The following is a 21163-nucleotide window of genomic DNA, read 5'->3' on the forward strand; positions in this document are numbered from 1 at the left end:
TCAGGCTGATGGTGGTCTCATCTTCAATTTCAAGGTCAGCTCTGCTTTCCACCCACAGCGCTGTTCCAGCCTTTTCTAGATCCCAGAACCTAACAGGTTCCCCTGCTCTCTGACTCTAGTTTGGCTTGCCTGTTTGTCACCTACCCCCGAGTAAACACAACTAACCCAGACTCGCAGCACCTGTTCTTAATGCCTTTACTAAATTCAGTCAACACTGGACAAATTAACACTTCCTCCATACACATACACAGGCAAGGTTCTTCGGAAGGAAATTTGATAACAGTTTTATTTTTCTTCTTATTTTCATTTACAATTTAATAAACAAATTTTACAGTACCTGTGTTTCATCCCAATGTGAAAATCAACAAAGGATGAGAATTTTATTGACGATAAAGTTCATTTTATATTTCTTCAGAATATTTCCCAGAATTTGGCTAATTTAGATGAGGTTCTGAAAACTATCCTGGGGAAAAAGGGGGTTTCCTGACTTGATTCCTTATTGGTTACTTTTCTTGTTGCAATGACAAAAGACTTAAAACTGCACCTTAAGTAGGTAAGGGTTCATTTTGACTCACAGTTTGAGGGTCCAGTCTGTCTCCATGAAGCAGACAGTCACGTTGCATCTGCAGTCAGGAAGCAGGCTCAGTTTTCTTTGTCCTTTTTATTCAGTCCAGGACCCCAGCTATCTTAGTTAGGGTTTTACTACTGTGAACAGACACCATGACCAAGGCAACTCTTATATAGACAACATTTAATTAGAGCTGGTTTACAGATTCAGAGGTTCAGTCCATTATCATCAAGGTAGGAACATGGCAGCATCCAGGCAGGCATGGTGCAGGCAGAGCTGAGAGTTCTATATCTTCATCTGAAGACTGCTAGCAGAATCTGACTCCCAGGCAGCTAAAACAAGAGCCACACCCACAAGGCCACACCTCCTAACAGTGCCACTCCCTGGGCCAAGCATATACAAACCATCACAGCAGCCCAAAAGATAATGTGCCCCCCTGGATTTATGGGCAGGTCTTCCCACTTCAGTTAAACCTTTCTAGTAATACCCTCACAGACATACCCAGATGTGGGTTTCCAGTCAAGCTGACAGTAAAGAGTAACTGTCATAGTCCCTCTATTGAGAATCCCTGATTTTGTGCCAGTAGAGTGGCTGCTTAAACGTGACTTTCACATGATGACATGACTGTTAGTACATGAAATATTGTAATCTTCTGGTAGAAATGCGTACTGTTTAATATGGGACACACATCTTCCACAAGACATAAAGAATGCATAATCAAAGAAATGACTTCCTTCTGTGGATGTGGAAACCGAGACCCAGAGAAGTCAAATAAGGATGGGTGTAAAGCATCTGGTACAGGGCTGTCTCGCCGTCCCCCTGAGAGTAGTTTGTTGTCCTGGGCACTACCAACTGCCCATCGTTTGTTAGGGAGTAAACTATAACTGCAGCCAGATGCCTCATGTGTGACTTGGAATACATCAATCTTCAGAAATCCGTGGCTCTCTTGCAAGCACACTGGTGAGATGAGATGGTGCAAATGAAGTGCCTGCTTGGGGCATGTGGCACAAGGAACTGTGGGTGGCAGAGGTAGCACACAGGCACATTTGAGCAGGCTCTATTGAAAGGGGGAAGACTTTGGACTCGAGAACACTGAGACTTGCTTTCCATGTATACGGATGGACACAAGGCCCTGTCTCCTGGTGTGACTAACAGCTGATAGAGTGTATGAGACAGAAGCCTTTTGACTGACTCCTAGAGAGTTCCAGACCTAGTATCTTGGCTGACTAGAATTTTGATGTCTCTTCAAGGACACAGAACCAGTGGTTTTAGTCTTAAGAAGGGTGTGGACCACACATTTCCTGAGAATTATGCGGTATGCTCCAGGAGGCTCCAAGCCAGATTCTATCCATGACGTATCTCCTTAGAGTCATGGCTGTGGTGAGGTGTGTAAACCTTTGTGCTCCATTTTCTTCCTCTCATTTTTTTTTCTGACAATTTTCAGGTTTAACATGGTCAGACTAATGACCACAGAGTCATACACATTCAAGAAATAGATTTCCTTATCTGAAGGGAGAATGGGTTAGTAGAAACACAGGTCATTGTCTGAGAATTTTACAAAATGTGCCCACCCTTTAATTTGGTCGGCAGTGAATTAGACCTTGTATGCTTTTTGCTGAGCTGCCTCCCAGCCTGGTTTGAGCATGAATACAACGTATTTAGAGAAACAGAAGAATGCCTGATAAAGATAATATTTAATTATAATCATGATGATAATGACTATTTAATCATTACTTTAGGGACAGTACTGACTGAGCCAGGAAGACTGACACAGACCTGTAATCCTAGCACTAGAGGGCTAGAGAGAAAGGGAGGAAGGGAAGAGGAAGAGAAGGAGGGAGGGGTAGAGAGAGAGAAAGAGGGGGGAGGGAGGGAAAGAAAGAGAGAGGAAGAGAGAGAGGGGGAGGGAGGGAAGGAAGGAGAGAGGAAGAGAGGGGGAGGGAGGGAGAGAAGGAGAGAGGAAGAGAGAGAGGGGGAGGGAGGGAAAGAAGGAAGAAGGGAAAGAGAGAGAGGGGGAGAAGGAGAGGGGGAGAGAGAGAGAGAAAGAGAGAGAGAGAGAGAGAGAGAGAGAGAGAGAGAGACACCACTCGAGTGTGGTTACTGGTTAGTCTTCTGTTGCTGTGATAAAACACTGTCCAAACCACTTGGGCAGGAAAGAGTTTGTTTAGGTTACAGGTCACACTCCATCATCAAGGGAAACCAAGGCAGGAAGCTGGAGTCAGGAACTGACACAGAGGCCAAGGAGAAACACTGCTGGCTGGCTTGAGCTTCATAGTTTGTTCGGTCTGCTTTCCTTTTCCACAGTAGTCTGGGAGTGGGCCCGCTAACATCAATCATTACTCAAGAAAGCCCAACAGATATGCCCATGGGTCAGTCCAAGGGAGCTGATTCCTCAGCGGAGATTCCTGCTCCTGAGGGTTGACATCGGAAGCTAACTGTGACAGGTGCTAAGCATGTTATATGCAGCATTACTTTACTGAATCTCCACTGTCACCTGAAAGGTCACTCCTGTTACTGGGTAAGTCAGAACATCTTCACTAGCAGGCAGTAAGGGTCTGTCCCATGCACAGGATTGCTTCATCATGAACTGACTCAAAACTAGAGACTGTACAGGAGATGAAAGTCCAGGTACAGGTGTGACCAAGACCATCCTGCCTCTATCATTAAGCTTTGTGAGAATGACACTCTCAGCTGCTCTTGTCCTATGGAACCAGCAGATCTGGGCTTGTCCCCTTAGGTCGCAGGCACCTGCACTTTCTGATGGCCACACTCAGGCCATGTGCCTGCAGCTGTGAGGGTAAGAGGCTTTGGTTCAAACCTCATGGGCTGATAACTGAAGAGCAGTCCCCTTAAAATATAATTGAGGTGGTCTTCCCTGAAACTTCTGAAAGTAGTTGCTGGTGAGAAAGACAAGGGCTGGTAGACATCCAGTATCATCAGTGTGTCCATCCTACAGATGGGAAGCACCAGGGTAAGGATGGTGAAAGCGTTTGCTCTAGATAGTACAGCCAAACAGTGGACCTAGAAACTGAACCATGTCCATAGCCTTCAAAGAGAAAAGCTGCTAACCACATGCTCTTTTTTAAGAAATAAATCCCAGGCTCTGAACCCTTTATCACTACTAAAAATCCTTTTGGAAAAGATCTCTTTGATACAGTCTCTTGATTTTCTTTCTTTTTTTATTGAAATATATTTGTAAAGGGCATAGGCAAGTTATAAAAACTGTCCATTTCCAGCTTAGAAAAAAATTGTAGGATCAGGGAGACAGATGAGTGGATAAAGGTGCTTGTCCCCTGACCTCCACACGTGGGCTATGGCACATGTGTACCTGCAAGCACAAGTATGCATAGGCACTCTCGTGCACACACACACACACAAACAATGAATGCTTAAAATTTTGTAATAAAAAAAGCTGTGCATATATTCACATCCGCATATATATTGTATATAGTTCTCAAAAACCAAAATGCTAGTAGTGGTTATGACACCGTGGTTGTCAAGTGCTCTCCTAGTGCCTGTCTGTGTTTTCAAAGCTTTCTGTAAGGAGTGTGTGTGTTACTGTTATGCGATACTCTTTGGAAGATGTGATCAAATGTCTATGCACCCCAGATAGAACTGATGACAGGACAGACTAAGGATGCCACTGGAGTCCCCCTTGGTGAACCAGTAACTTTATAAAAGCATGGGGACCCAAAGGCAGCTATCCTACCAAAGCTTACTTCAGCACTGTGACAACCTTTGAAATCTAGAGTTCTGGAATTTACTGCGTAGCTTACAGGCAGCTTTACAGGTAAGAAAGGGCCTGCTTCTTAGCAGTCCTGACTACTTAGATAACCTTCAAGGAGGGGGCACCTTGTGAATCTGCTAAGTTTCAGGAACTTCCTGAGAGTTGTGAACTGTTATATACTTAGTGTCAGTCCAGTGTTCCCATCCAATCCTAGCCATGGTCTGTACCCCTTCTTCCCCATCCATCTCTCCTCCCTCCCCCCTTGTCCCCTCTCCTTACCAGAGACAGGGTTTCCCTGTGTAGTCCTAATGGTTCTGGAATCACTCTGTAGACCAGGCTGTCTTCATCCCCCAACCCCCTCCTCATCACAAGAGACGGCTATCCTGGAACCCACTATGTAGACTAGGCTGGCCTCAAAGTCAGAGATTTGCCTGCTGGGATTAAGGAAGTGCACCACCACCACCACCTGGCATGTTGTTTTGTTTATTGTAATTTTGCACAGGCCAGAGAAGGCATCAGATCCCCTGGAACTGAAGTTACTGATGGTTGTGAGCTGCCATGTGAGTGCTGAGAAGAGAGCCTTAGTCCACAGGAAGAGCAGCCGGTGCTCTTAACTGCTCTCAACTCATCTTTCCAACCCCTACATTTTGGGTCTTCACAGCTTCCCTCCTAGATAAAACGTTCAGCTTGAAGCAGATTGCTACTTAACAGTTACTGGTATCATTTCCAAAAGAAGAAAAGGAAAAAAAAAAGAACAAAAAAAAAATCCCCCAAACTAAAAATTTATGAAGGACCATAAATATGAAAACCTGGTGGTTGTTCTGAGGTGTTGGAGGTTGGGAAGTACTTAGAGAGACCATTTCTCCGACATGTCCCATTCAAGGTGGTAATTCTTACTCTTTTTCGGGGGCAGAGATAACATTTTCTGATTCTGTGTGATCCTCTGATTCTCCTCTCTCCCATATCAAGTGCCATTTATTTCAAGCTCACTCTGCTATGCCATATTTTAAAAATCCCAACAACATCCTAATTTGAACAGAAGAGGGGGTGGAGAAATCAAATCCCCTGTGTCAGGAACAATCACAAGGCAAAAAAACGGTGAAATGAGTGCAATCCAAGGCACCAGCCCAGGATTTTACAATAGAAAACCCAAAATCTGTTAGATAAATGCAGAGAGTTGGTTAAGGTGTGTTATGAGAAGCATACCCCACACAAGGGAATCCAAAGAAGGCTGTGAGTCTAGCCCTGGAGTGCAGTCTACCCCAGGAGCCCAGGATGGAAGCTCCATCAGTCCACAGAGGGCTCTTTCTAACACAGTCGTGTAGCATGTTTAGCACAATGATGGAAGGCATGGCCTCTGCCCACTGCAACTGCTGGAGAGTGTGAGCTCATCCTTTAGAGAGGTCTTCACGGATTCAGCTAGCTATGGAGCTCAGGAAGAACTTAGACCTGGTGGGATGGGGAGCTCAGTCTGAAGACTGATGTCCTTGGGAGAAGAAAGGGCAAATGACACATATAGGGTGCGTGGAATACTACATGCCTCTAAACCCAACACCCAGCAAGCTGAGACAGGAGGATTGCAGGTTTGGAGACAGCCTGCGATGCATAGTAATAAGTAAGGCATATATCTCAAAAGACAATTAATTAATTAATTAATTAATTACTAAGGGGGGGGGAGAAGCACGGAGGGAAGAGACTTGAAACCTAAGAGACGTGTGGGCAAATGTGCCCAGTACAGTGGCAGTTGAAATGACATGGCTACACCTTTGAGAAACTCTGGGCATTGCTGGAACCCAGAGGCTAGAGGGAGATGCAGATGTCTTCTCCTTACCCGGTGGAAGAAGCCTGGCCCTGCTCATACCTTGATTACATATCTTTTGGCAGCGTGAGAGAATTACTTTTGTTGGGTTAAACCACCAAGAGCAAAGAGGTGGAGCCTGGCCTCTTAAGTATGTTCCCTGGGTCTGGCTCCTCGCTGGGATACTCACTAATCATGCAGCATGTATGCAGCATGTGTCTGTGTGTGCAGAGATGTCAGGAAGCAAATGCACACTCATCCCCACATGGGCGTGGCTACCCATTTCAGACATCAGACACCTACCCTGCATTAGCTCTAGACTTTGTTTAGGAACTCAGCCATGTTTCAGACACCATGAACCAAATTTAAAACGTACTGCTCATTAATGCATTTATCAAATTATTTTATTAAGCCCCCCATGACAAGTTTTTGGCATGCCATTTGACATTATTCATATTCTACTGTGACTCCGAGGCAAGCTGTCAGCTTGGCTGTCTTGAAAGATTAATGGTACTTGAGTTGACTCCAAACCACGGGTCATTAAAAGTGATTTAAGTGTTAGTGAAGTTTTCGATGTCGTGTCTACCTTCCAAGTGAAAGGTCTGATGGCAGCTTCAGTGGGAGAAGTGCTTGTATTCATTCATGTTTCTAAAGCTTGTGGGTTAGGACTGGGGACATAGCTGCTGGCCAGCCTACCTGAGTTGGCAAGCTCTACATTGCGGTGAAAGAAAGACCTTGACTCAAAAAATAAGATGGCTCCTGAGGAAGAATAACAGTGTGAGATGCTCCTCTGGCCTTTCCACACGTGCACACATATGTGCACATACACACATATGTGCACACACACAAATAAAACTTATGATTTTTCAAGAACATTCGGAAGTGACTGTCACTGCCCACTTGGGATTTGAATAGACTTCCACATCAGTAGATTGCCTTTGCAGGGGCTGTATTTGGTGTCTCCATTTCTTCACCCACCACTCTGGCTCCTTCATGGCCTTCTTCCATATTCAGAGAGCCAAATGGGTTCATCTTGCAATGCATTGCTTCTAATACCTTCTTGCCCACAGCAGCACAATCAGCTTCTTAGGCTTTCTTTTCTATAGGACATTTCTGCATTTCCTCTCCCATGTAAGGCTCCTCGCTGGCAGTCTGGGTCTGCGTGTTAAAGAAGTGTGATCTTGCTTGCAGCTTTCCCTGGCCTTATCACACCATCAGGCTTGCCTGAGTTAATTCTGCTTGTCACTTAAGGGGAGCTCTGATAAGAGAGAGGGCAGGAGACAGTGGGGAGGAGGGGCAGAGCAGAACCAATTACCCACTTTAATAATTCAGTGTTTTTCTTAGTAATAGGCTACAGAGTAAACAGCACTACGCATAAATGCCGTTTTCCATTATTTATCCACTCCAGAAATGGAAGTTTAATTAAGTCACACACTTGAGACTTTGAAGAGATAAAGGAGACGCTTGTCTCAGACAGCAGGCAGGGGAGGCGTGGGAGCTCCCGGCTCCCCCTGAGCTGCCTCTGGGGTTTGGAGATCATTTTTCATGGGAGTGTGGGCAAGCTGGAGCCTGGATGATGGGGACAGTGGCTTCCAGGCTCACCCGTGTCACATGTGTGATTGCTGCACCACCATGGCCTGCTTTACAGTCTCTTCTACAAAATCTATGTGATAAGTTTGCGTGTGTTTGTTTACCTACTTAACAACAATAGTTTAATCCAGTACTTTTAGACACATACAATGCCATATTTTGGGGTGGGGTTTTTTTGGTTTATTTATAAAATTGTGCAACCACTGCCTCTATTCAATTACAGACTGTGTTCATCACCACCCCAAAGGAAACTATATCCACTAAGTTATCCAAAGACTTGAGGTTTGATGTTTTCTGTTTCCACAGATGTTACAGCACATTTCTTTCTGCTGTCAAATGATATTTCCTTGTGTAACTCGCCACATTTTACTTAAGCATTCATCATTTGAAGGGCATATAGGGTGGGCTTGGTGATCGTGATTAAGGCTGGCGTGGCCACTTGTGTATAGATTCTGTGTAGACATATGTTTCAGTTCTTGTACATAGCTTGAAGATTGCTCAGTCAGGTGGTGCATTCTATTTTTAGCATTTTCCAGAAACTGCCGGTTTTCCAGGGTAGATGTCATAGTTTAAAATGCCACCAGCTGTACTGAAGGGCTCCCTCCTTTGCTAGGTCCCTTTGTTTCTTCTCCTGGTGCTGGGGATCGAATCCAACACTCCGAATGTGCCAGGTTAGCAATGGACCTCTGAACCATATCTAGAGACAGGGTTTCTCTGTGTAGCCCAAACTGGGCTGATTTCACTGCAATGCCAAGGCAGGTCTCAAACTCATGATTCTCCTGCCTCAGCCTCCCAGCTGTTTCTCTTCCTTTCTTTTTCTCTTTTTCCTTTTCTTTTTTTTTTTTTTTTTTGGTTTGGTTTTTCGAGACAGGGTTTCTCTGTGTAGCCCTGGCTGTCCTGGACTCACTCTGTAGACCAGGCTAGCTTCGAACTCAGAAATCCGCCTGCCTCTGCCTCCCAAGTGCTGGGATTAAAGGCGTGAGCCACCACCACCCGGCTCTTTTTCCTTTTCTTAAAGATACCCCAAGCCACCCAGGTAGGTGATGACCGTCAGAGAACAAAGCACTGTTGTTGGTTTTCAGCCTAGTCCTCTTTCCTGCCAAGGCTCTGTCTACTGAAGGAAGATTAAGCAGTCTTAGCACAGCGCTCAAGGCATATCAGCACCAGACAGAGACTTAGTCATTGACGTTGCTAGAAAGTGTCTGGGAATAGAGACTGTCCCACAGAGCCTGTCCAGCGCATCACCATCCATCACACCAGGGACCCGGAAGCAGTTATACAAGTCTCCAACTCCAGATCTCTGATCCTAGACTAAGTATCATTGGGTGAGGAGTGACCTGGAAGTAGATGATATCATGAGGAGAGCGGAAAAGCAGGAGAGCTTCTCAGTGCCCTTCAGCCTCTGGATGAAGACAATGCTGTGTCTGGGAATGGCCATGAGGAGCTAGGAACATCCTGTTCCCTCCACAGGACAAGCACAGTGAGAAGGTAGGGCCCTCCCAAGACAGATTTGACTTTATCAAGGCAAGAGAAGGGAATGTTAAGCAAGAGCGGAGGTAGAGCAGGTTTTCCAAGGAAGGTGGGGTAGGGCAAGCAAAGGTAAAAGGTCATTGTGAGTATCCTAGACTGGCTGAAGGCTGAATGGTGGGTGCGATGGTTGTGTGTTGTACATGTGTGTTAGCAGCCTCCAGGGGCTCCCAAGACTCTGTGTGTGTGTGTGCATGTGTGTTCTTGCATGTGTGCGTCTGTATGAATGTTTGTATATATGTGTAGTGTGTTTGTCAGAGGGTATGTTTCTTTGTGTGTATGTTTGTGTGTTTGTGTGTGTATGTGTGTGTGCGTGTGCAAGCTTGTGAGTGTCTGTGTATGTGTACCTGATCACAAACAACAGATGGGTGTGCTTTGCCAGGCAGGGAGTCTCCCATCATCTGTGGTATAGGCCATTTCTTCTGGTCACAGCTGGAGGCATGATGGGGGTGTGGATCAGGGTTGTGTGACAGGGCCACCAGGAAAGAGGTGACTCAGTGGGATTTCAAAGGATGGATCAAGGCAGAGTGTGGTGGCCATGTCTGCAAACCCAGCAATGGGCAGCAGAGGATCAGAAGTTCAAGACCAGTCTTAGCTACAGAATGAGCTCTGGGCCAGCCTGGGCAACAAGAAACCTTGCCTCAACCAACTAACCAACCAACTAATCAACCAACCACATCTCAATTGATAAAGTGATTGTCTTACAAGCAGAAGGATCTGAGTTCAAACCCAAGGACAGGCATGGTGATGCACACAGGATACCTGTAACTTCAGTGTTGGTGTGGCAGAGACCTTGAGCTCTTGACCAGTCAGCCCAGCCTAATAAGTGAGTTCCAAGCCAATGACAACTCCTGTCTAAAAATTGAAAAGGTAGATGGCATCTGAGGAACAACACTGAAGATGTCCTCCAGCCTGCATAAACACTGTTCACACGTGTGCACATGTACATGCAAACAACGTGCATGTACACTTGTGCAAACATCCACACGCACGCAACACAATCCCCAAAATTCTAAACAGCAAATACCCACTCCGGTTGCTTTTTTAGAAATCCCAAGCCAGAGCATAGCTCACCACCCTACGTCTGGCTGAGTCCAGAGCCCGGAGGGGTTAAGAAGTTCCAACTTCTTGAACAGAACTCCTCAGATCCTTGCAGACCCAGGGGACATGTGAGAGGTGTTGAGTGGGCTGTGGGTGAAAGGCACACCATGGCAGCACAGACACATCCCTTCATTATTCATGGGACAGCACACCAGGGCTGCCTATGACCCAGAGCCTGAGGTTTGTAATGTAATGTGAGACAGAGCAGTGGGGAGTGGAGGTCTCCTTAAATCCCACCCACTGGTGCTGGACCTGGCACCAGAAGTGGCTTTTCATTATCTGTTACTAGACACCATGAATTATGCAAGCCTAGCCCTTGTTTTCTGCACTGTGCCGGCCTAAATACTGGAGCCTGGAGGGAAGGGAAGAGATGGCTTGCTCTGCCTTGGGAAGTAGGAGCTTCCCTTCTTTTGGATTTGGTGTTGGGGGTGGGAACCAGAGCTTGAAGCCTGCTGGGCAGGCGCTCTAGCATCGAGTACATCCCTGGTCTCCATACTTTTTTCAGTGGAAAAAGTATTTATCCAACAGTTTGGGAGACACAAAAATACAGATAATGAAATGAATTTCTGTATGCGCAGCACTCAGCTTAAGAAGTGCAACTGGAGAGATGGCTCCGCCTTTGAGAGTCGATGTGTTCTGCTTTTGAAGAGGACCAGATTGCAGGTCCCAGCACCAATAGCAAGTGGCCCACAACTGCTGGCAACTCCAGTTCCAGAGGATCAACACTACCGCTGGCCTTGGCTGCCATCTATTCACACACAAGCGTGCACACACACTCACACACACACTCATACACACACAGAAACACACACAGATACACACTCACACTGGGGCACACACACACTTTCACACACACACTCAGGCACACACATACACTCTCACACACACACACAGAAACACACTCACATACACACACTCAGACACAGAAATACACTCACAGACACACACAGACACACTTAGGCACACACATACACTCTCACACACACACAGAAACACACTCACATACACAGACACACACACACTCACACACAGAAATGCACTCACAGACACACACAGACACACTCACACATACAGACATGCACTCACACACAGACACACACTCATATGCACTTACACACAGACATATATACACACAGAGACACACACATACTCATACAGACTCACACAGAGACACACTCACATACACTCAAACACATACAGACATGCACTCACACACACTCACATAGAGACACACACTCGTACGCAGCCACACTCACACTGATACAGATACACACAGAGACTCACACAATACAGACACACACCCTCACACACTCATACACACTCACATTCACATAAGTAAAAATGAGCTTTTCTATAAGAGGAAGAAATACAGCTTTTAATCAGCCTCTAGAAATAACTACCATCCTGTACTGGATTGTTCCATTCTTGTTGGTATACTTTATTTTTACTCCATACACATCTGCTAATAAGATACAGCAGTCTTTTTTCTTTTATTTAAGGGCAAGATGGTTCATTTTAAAACAAAAACAAACTAAAAAGCAGAACCACACTAGTCATGGTGGCCAGCAGTCACGTGATAATGGCCATTCTCTTGGGTATTAACATTGCAGCAAGGCTGGTGCTTAAACCTACAAAATTCATTTAAAGTCCCAGAAATCGGTGACATTATGCTATGACAACACTCTTTCTTAAGAAAAAATCTGAATGTGCTTATCTTGTTGCAATCCTTACAGACTTCATTTCCTCTCAGACCTTATGCTGGAGCGTGCAGGTCTGGTTTATTCTTTTTCACTGCTGTATGATATTCCATGCTCTCCCCCCATGGCACAAATGTTGGTGATTGTCCTTTTCATGGTCATCAGTTCATTTTTTAAACAGATCTGTTCTGCACGTCCTTGCATGGGATTATGCAAACACATGAGTTTCTGCAGGTTATTCAAGTAGGCGTCTATGTGGAAGAACAGGTTGTATGTTCATCTTTATACCTGCTAACTTGCCATATGTCTCTTTAAAATTTGGGTCGATTTCCACTGTTTGGTACCCAAGCTGCCTGTTCGCTCTCCCCATCCATGGGGAAGGTCGTCAAGTTTATCTTTTCATTTATTTTGTTATCTTAGCTAGTCTAAACTAATTAACTTACTTACATTTGTATGGCCCAGCTTACCGAGGTTCATACTCACTACCCATGCAGAAATTCCACATGTGAAGCTGAGCGTAGTGGATTCCTTCTGTTTAGGGGTGAGGAAGCCACTCATGTTTCAGGTACTGAGGATGGAATGGAAGGTCTGATGCATGCTAGCAGGTGCTTTACCCAGCTCACTTTATTCCAGCCCCACTTCCCATGACCTTGTAACACACATTTTAACCAATTGTTCACATTGGGTCTTACAGTATTTTTTAAAACACGTGTGCACATACAAATGTGTGTGTGTGTATGTGTGTGTGCATGTGTGCGTGTGTGTGTGTGTGTGTGTGTGTATCATGACACATATGTGGGTATAAGAGAATAGTTTCCAGGAGTTTAGGAGTTGGCTCCCTTCTTGCACCATGTGGTTCCAGGGACTCAAACTCAGGTCCTAGGCTGTGACTGCAAGAAACATCTGGGCAAGAGCATCTTGGAGGCCCCAGAGCATTATGGGCCTCTTGGCTGGTGCCTTAACCGTATTTAAATCACTATCTTAGTGTTGTTCAGAACGTCTTTCCTCTGGTCCACATAAGTTAGCTAATTGGGAATTAGTTTGAAAACAGGCGTGACATCTCCATGAAGAATAGGAAGACCACAGGCATATGAGTCCTGAGGGGCGGAGCCCAACTGGTTTCCAGGCTCGTCCTGACTTAACTTTCTCTCTCCCACAGTCTCCAGAGATCCTCTAGACCCACTCCCCGAAGCCACTGATGGATCTCTGGTCAGGAAGGCCTGTTCTCACTAGTACGATGTCACACTGCACAGTCACTAGTGGGATCCCACCCTGTCGGCAGTGAGTGTTCTGTCAGCACCTGCTTCAGGACTCTGCAAGACACGTAGGGACTGTCACTCTCACAGCTGTTCGTAAATGTGTTCATGGGAACATGTGTTCATGGGAACATGTGTGCATGAAAACATGTGTTCATGGGAACATGTGTTCATGGGAACATCCGTGTCTGAGGATATGTTCATGGGAAAGTGTGTGTATGGGAACCTGAGTACATGGGAACCTGTGTGCATGGGAACATGTGTGCATAGGAAACTCTGTATGGGAATGTGTATGTATACATGTAGTCCAGAAGACAAACTTGGGTGTTGTTGCATAAAATCCATCCAACTTTTTTCTTTTTCCTGAGTCAGTTTCTTGTTCACCTGGAACTGGACAACTGAGCTAGGCTGGCTGACTGTTGAGTTTCTAGGGACCATCTTTGCCTCCCCAGTGCTGGGATTACAAAAGGGTGACATCATGCCTGGCTTTTCTTAAACAGGTTCTAGGTGGGGTTCACATTGAGGTCCTCGTGATTGCCAGGCAAGCACTACACCAACAAAGCTCAGGGGCTTTCTCAGGGTTATTTCTCGTCCTCCCTTGTCCTCTGTAGGAGGTGAATCCATTTGCTCACCTGTATTCTAGAATACTCTTTTGAACATAATAGGTCTTTAATAAAGACTTGTCAATAAAAGAATGGGTGGCAGTTAGTAAAGACCAAAGAGAAGAACATTCTGGAGAGAAAATAGGATGAAGGAATTCAATGAATCGGCATGTGTCGAGTCCTAGAAATGACGTTGCTCGAACTGAATCATAACCATGAATGGACCGAGAAGTGTGAGGACTGTGCTGATGGGTGGCCATCCACCCCGGTGGATGATGGGTGGCAGTTGGGAGATGAACTTTGACAGATTCCTAATTGACAGTTTGTGCTTGAGCCAAACAAGCCAAACATGATTCTAATTAGAAAAATAACAAGTCTGACATCCTGGAACCCTACCTTCCCACCCACACACCGATAAAGACAGCACATAATTTGGGGTGTAAGTCTGGAGACGGACAGGCCTCTCAGAGGGCTGTCATCGTAATAGGGGAGAGAAGTCAGTGGCCACATCTGAAGAGAAAAGGAGGCTGAAGAGAAGTGAGCAATTTACAAAGATACCATCTTTCCCTGTGACCCCCTCCACACACACACCCAAAGTTAGTGAAATCCAAGAACTGGCTGCATTTAGCCTGATCTGAGCCACAAGGCCATGCTTCTGCCAAGCGTGTTCTTAAGTAATCAAACTGGAACACGTTCCAGAGAGCTCCACCCACAAGTTCAACTTCCCTTTTAGTAAAAGCAATCTGGACCAAGCCTACAAGTTCGCCAGAGCAGCGGGGGCAGCCCGCAGAGCACACGGGAAGGTTTTTGGAAGGAAGGTGGCGTTTGACATCCAAGTTCCCATGCTCTCCAAATCTTTTGTGCGAGTAAATTGCTTTCATTTGTCTCAAGGCACCTTTTCCAGCCCAACGTCTTCCAGCCTGCTTGCAAATGTTTCTCAGTGGTGCATTTGAGGTTTTGGCTTCATTTCACTAGCTGGGACCAATCTTTTATTCCTAGGAAATAGCTGGATGATGATCCTGGATGCTTGGATCCCACTTCTCCTCCCAGCTGTTCATTCAGTATTAGATACCTTCGTGTTCGAAGGTTTGCCCACCTCCCCCCTGCCTGCATCTGATTAAGAGGAGTTTCATATCCACCACCTCACCCGTCCTTGGCCAGACAATTAGGATCGACACCTGTTTCTTTAAGACTACCCTGGGACAAAATGGGAGTGGGGGCATGTGGGTTGTTCCGTTCCCTCACCTCCCGGGATTGCACGTGATTGCAGCCAACAGTCACGCATTCCACCGCAACCTAAAAACCTCCAGATGATGAGAGTATCATGTTTCGAGGTTCACATGGGAAAGCCACAACCCACCCTCCTCCTGTTCAAGTTGCATGGAATCTAATTTCCATGGCCCTGTGCAAGTGGGAGCCCCACAGCCCCCAGTCACCTGTCGGAGTTGGGAAATGCTATTTCCAAACACAGTCCTGTAGGCAGCCAGCAGGCACTAGACAGCTGAGTGCTGGCAGAAAAATGTCCCAGACACCTATAGCCATCCAAACGGTGACTCATCTCATTATGGCCAGGATAAATATGGGAATAAATGGTATTTTTCTACAAGCAGGAAGAATTGTCAAAATGCTTATCACTTTATAAAATATAACAGATTGTGCCTGGTCATGTTTTGAAATGTTCCATCCAACCATTCAGTGGGGCTTTTTTTTTCTTTTTTCTTTTTTCTTTTTTTTTTTAAAAAAAAGTTCAGCTTGTTTTTCTTCTTTCTAGGAGGCCTGGGGAAGTGAGGAGTTTGCACTCTGTGCCACCCGAGCTCTGGATTCACCTGGCCGTGGTGGCCTGTGGCAACCGGCTGGAGGAGACTCTGGTCATGCTCAAGTCAGCTGTGCTTTTCAGCCACAGGAAGATGTGCTTTCACATCTTCACGGAAGATGCTCTGAAGCCCGAGTTCGATAAACAGGTGAAGCAGGATAAACCGAGGCACTGTGTTTCTGGGAGGGCCATGAGTCCACAATGGCCTAGCTGCAGATGCAGTTCACAGCTGGGGCTGGCTGCACGCTCAGTTGTAGGAGCTTGGATCCTTGGCTCAGAGGGTTCCTTCACTTGCAAGTGTGTGATTCAGTGATGGGCTGGGGGGATGGCTAAGTTTCTGAAGCACTTGCTGAGCATGAGAGCCTGTGTTTGGGTCTCCATAACCCACCATAGCATGTGTCTGTAATATAGCACCCCTGAGGGGAGATGGGAAGTAGAGACAGGAGACTCTACAGCAGCTCATGGGCCAGCAAGTCTGGCTTGTGCAGCTGCAAACAACAGATCCTGCCTCAAACAAGATGGAAGATGAGGACCAACTCCCAAGGTTGTCCAACAACCTTGTGTTCTATGGCATGAGTGTGTGCCCAAATATACACACATCAACACACAACACACACACACACACACACACACACGCACATGCACAAGTGCGTGCATGCACATGTGTGCTCACACACACTTTTTTTAAAAAAAATTGGGGCAATCATGTCCTCCCCTTAAACATATTGGGAGCATGTGAACAAATAACATGGCATTTCATCTGTGCTGGGTTATTAGAACTATTCACCTTCTGGGGCAAATAGCTTATTTTTATGTATTGATACGAGAATAACAAGTAGCAGGTTCAATGGAATAAATCCCAGAATTATAGAGGCTAGAAGATAGAGTCCCTACTGCCCTCCAGTCTCATGGGAGAGATGTCAGTGTTAATAATTTGGGGGAGTTCTACCATGTTTTCCTTTGTACCCAGAAGTGAATGTCTGCTTCTCTGCTTCTATATATAGACACACATACGTTTACTCACATGCACACATACATACATAGATCAGGGCCGTGCTTTCCTGGATTCTCAGCTGTGAGGCCATGTCAGCCTTGTTCCCAGGTTGGTTCTCCAACACCCTCTTCTCCTTTTTAGCAACTGTGAAGGTTTTGTTTTGCAGCTGGGGCTCTGCTTACTTGGCTCTTCCCTCCCTGAGTTTTGACCCACACAGAAGAGCTGCAGAAAGGGCAGTTCCCTCAGGAGAGGCCCTGCCTGACCTCAGCAGGCCAGGCCTTGTTTACCTTGGAACTTTTCTCCTGTACCAAGGTCTTGGGTTCTGGCAGAGATCGAATCTACTTTGTTTTGTTTCTGCTGACTGAGTCAACAGTTCTGCATCCTGTCACCAGGCTAGTAGAGCTCCTGAGGAATGCCAAAAACAATATATTGGGCAGAGAAAGACTAACAACAGAAAACTAGAGATCAAGCTATGTTTCCTGAGGGGAAAGTTGCTTTGAGATGTCACCAATAGAAGCTAGGAACTTATAGCCTTTGGAGTCGATTGGAACAATGCCTTGTGAAATGCCTCAGGGGACAGGGAAGTGAAAAGATTGAAACACTTCCAATTATCTGCTCTAAAGTGGTGTTGGAATGGACACAATAATATTAAGATTATAGTAATTATGCCAGCTGATGATTCCTGATTTCATCTTGCAACTTTTTACAGAAAGGAACTCTATTTTAGTTTTTGATTACTATAATAAAATACTTGAGTAACATTCTAAAGAAAGGTGGTTCATTTAACTCACAGCTATGGTCCCAGTATCATCTTAGTTGTAAGGATCTTTGACTGATGAGGTGGGGCAGAAGGTGCCCTACCACAGCAGAACAACATATTGCCAAACAAGAATGAAGAGAGAAGCCAGAGTGTGGCAGGGCTTGATCTTTTAAAATGGTACTCTTGTTAGAATTAGCGCAAGAGTCCTTCAAGAACTACCTTGATCTCTTCTGGGGTGTATCCAAGCAACCTAAACTAATTCCTTCAGACATCACCTACAACCACTGCCCCACTGAGGACTGGGCTCCTGACACATGAACTTGTTGGGTATGAACTCAAACTATAGCAGACTGAGAAAACCCTAGAGTCAGAGAGCTCTATTGGTCTGCTCACACTAAATGTCAGGTTAAACTTACTGCTTCAAGTACCTCCTCCTGAACCACTGAACAAAGAACTCACATTCAAAACTTGATTCACTGAAGTGGAAACTTCAGGGTTCTTTGGAAAGTCGGTTGTGTTGGATGGTGTTTTGCTGGGGCAAACACATGAGGAATACGGGTGAAAGACTAAGGCAGACTCATGAAGGAATGTTTCACTGAACCAGACACAGGTGAAAGGATGTTCTGCTAAAGCAAACAGGAGAAAGGACACGTGAAGAAGGATTCTTTGTTAATGACACACATGTATTGGTCTGCCTTACCTTGTGTAGTTGAGCTGCATTTGTTGGGACTCCTCAGACTTGGGCTGATTGGATGCACATGTTAAGGCAAGACAAGTGCTGAGGCAAGGCACATGGAGGGCATGTGATATTTGGAGGGTATAAATAGGACTCGATGGAGTGGGAGACAGAGCTTGGCTTGCTTGTACAGCTAGCTGTGCAACGCTTGTGAGTCTCCTGTCTTCTCATCTCTCTCTTCTCTGAGAGAGGCACAGCCGAAAACTTCTCCTGATGTTCCTCCTGCTGGCTCAAGCCAAGGCTGAGGCCTGGAAGTCTCTGCTAGGTTGTGTCACTGTTGTTGCTAACCCACCTCTACTGAACTGGTCTGCTGGTATATCCGTGAAGTGTTTGCAAGTGGATTGAGCTGCTGCTGCCTGCTATAACCTGGGATTTCCAGACAACACAGATGGGAGTTGCTCCAAAAAACATTTCTAAACAGGTGTGAGATGTTTCAAGTGAGTTGTAGTGATGGCCCCTGCAGAGCTCAGGGCCTTACAAGCCGATGCTTCTCTCCCATGGGGACTGAATGATCCACATGGCCTTGGCTGTAGATCAGGAGCTGAAGAGCACTACTCATTCACCAGCGTACACTGCTGAAACATTATTGGCCAGTCACAGTTCCCAGGATGCTAATTTAGGGAAAAGACAGACTGGAGCATCATCAGGACCACACCCTTTGCTCCTTCTGTATGACACTGAAACACTTCTCTTCTACTGTCCAGAAGCAGCTATTGACCATCCAACTGCAGAACAGCCTCAGAATTGTTAATACAGAAGAATGGAGGAAAACTGGCCATGGATGAACATTAGCCGTGTCACACAGAGTCCAAGTGGCATCTCCTGCATGCTGGATGTTGAGCGCTGAGTTGCACATTTGGGTAGAAATTCCATGAGGGAAAGAATATGTTGTGTGGCCATATCTGTATGGCCAATTGTACCTTCCAGAGTGCTCACATCCTCAAATACATTCCTTCTGTACTGACCTGCAGTTGTAGACCAGGAGTATCAGGTGGAGTGGAAGGGGGCCATGCCTGAGAATTTCACTGTCTTGGGTTAGCATCTCTGGGTGAGGCCCACTGCTGTCTGTGTCCTCCTTGGAGAGATTTGCATGATAAGACATGACGTCTCTTTGGCTGTGCTCATGTACGAGCTTAGAGACAGGTCCTCTAGTCTTGGCCTTAGGAGAAGCCCCATTAAACCTTCAGATTAGTATAGACATCTCACCCCCAGTTTCTGGGGGTTCCCAGAACGAGAACATCTCCGCTCACAGACTCCTGACCTTAAGAAGTTATTTGAATGGGTTAGAGATATGGCTCTAATGTTAAGAACACTTGCTTCTCTTGCCATGGACCAAGATTTGGTTCCTAGCACCCACATGATGAACTACAACCATATGTAACTCCACTTTTGGGAGGTTCAACACCCTCATCTGTACTCCATAGGCACCAGGCATGCATGTGGTACACGAACATATGTGCAAGCAAAAACACTTATAAAATAAAAGATTGGAGGCCATTTTGTTAACATGGACCTGTAGTCTCAGCTACATAAGAGGCTGAGGCAGGAGAATCACGAGCCCAAGTCCTGCCTGGGCTACAGAGTAAGTTTAAGGCTAACCTATGCAACCTAGTGAGACTCTGACTCAAGGCAAAAAGTAGAAAGAGGCCTGTGGATATAATGCTGATAGAGCACTTGTCTAGCATATATGATGTCCTGGGTTCATTTCTCTATGCTTCACATACATACATACCCTGAGGTAGGTAAAGAAGAAATAGGGAGGGAGAAATATCATTTGGAGGTTCTGGCAAGCTGGCTTGGTAGGTAAGGGTGTTTTCCATCAAGCCTGAGTTCAATCTCTGGGACCCATGTGATAGAAGGAGAGAACTGGCTCCTGAAAGTTGTCTTCTGACCTCCACACACGAGCAGTAGCATGCATGTGCACATGCACAGATACATAAATAAGTAAACAAACAAACAAATCAATGTAATAGTTTTTAAAAAATATTTGAGATAGTGTTTATGGAGTTATGGTCTTAAGCTATTACTGTCTGGAGCCATCTGTTACAAGGTAGCAGTTAATAAGAGGTCTGTGCATACACACTTCCATGTAGCTACACATGCAGATGAGGGAATGTGACTGGTGTAATGGCATGTGACATCTAAGGCTAGGTCATAGAAAGAAGACAGCTTATGCTTGCCCCTTTGGAGTGGCCTGTACCTAGAAGTTTCTACCATGCCCAGGGAAGTTCAAAGAAGTCTATGTGGAGAGACCATGAGGAGACTCCAGCAGAGAGAGGAGCGAGGCCTCAGCCAACAATGTGCCTTGGGAACTAGGCAAGTGGAGGAAGTTTCCTCCACAAGGCCCATGTCTGGCCTTCAAGGCTCTGGTTAAGGCCCCAGATTGGTGAGGCAGCGCCCCTGTTCCTACTGTGCCTTGTCTGTATTCCTGACCCATGTTTGTTTGTTTGATTGATTCTGGGTGTGCACTAGGCAGTTGTTTGATGAGCCACAGTGACTGCTGGGATCTGGGAAGTGATGGCTGACATTCACTGTTCTCTGCTGTATGTGGGTTTCCCTGACGCCTTTACTCCTTCCCTTGAATTGCTCCAAGTGTTTGTGAGACCAGGGAAGGGAGCTGTAGTAGGAGTTGCGGTTTGGCTCTGGACTGTCCCCCAAATACCATGGACTGTCCCCCAAGTGCTGTGGTTAAAGTCCTGGCCCTCCATGGTGCTGCTAGATAGCGGACCCTCAGAAAAGGAAGGTCTGTGCTCATCGGTGCTTGTGTCTATAAAGCATCAGTTTATTCCTTTTCACTCTTTCAAAATAAAGATGTATTTAATTTTATGTATATGAATAGTTTTGCCTACATATATGCCTATGTACTACATGTATCAGTGCCCACAGAGGCCAGAAGACGATAACTGGAGTTACAGATGGTTTTAAGCCACAATGTTCATGCTGAGAATTGAACCTGGGTCTTCTGGAAGATAGCCAGTGCTCTAAGTGCTGAAC

At 45.8% G+C, this 21163-nt stretch overlaps 1 protein-coding gene across 1 annotated transcript in view; it reads left to right on the top strand.

Annotated features, from left to right (window-relative positions):
- Window positions 1-21163, top strand: part of Gxylt2 (glucoside xylosyltransferase 2) — a 90924-nt gene that overhangs the window by 9366 nt on the left and 60395 nt on the right. Inside the window, exon 2 of the mRNA XM_028773112.1 lies at window positions 15638-15827. Coding sequence (XP_028628945.1) covers window positions 15638-15827 — 190 coding nt within the window. The remainder of the gene's footprint in view (window positions 1-15637; window positions 15828-21163) is intronic.

Source organism: Grammomys surdaster, unplaced genomic scaffold (genome assembly GCF_004785775.1).
Source record: "Grammomys surdaster isolate TR1022 unplaced genomic scaffold, NIH_TR_1.0 220, whole genome shotgun sequence".
Classification (NCBI taxonomy): Eukaryota; Metazoa; Chordata; class Mammalia; order Rodentia; family Muridae; genus Grammomys; species Grammomys surdaster.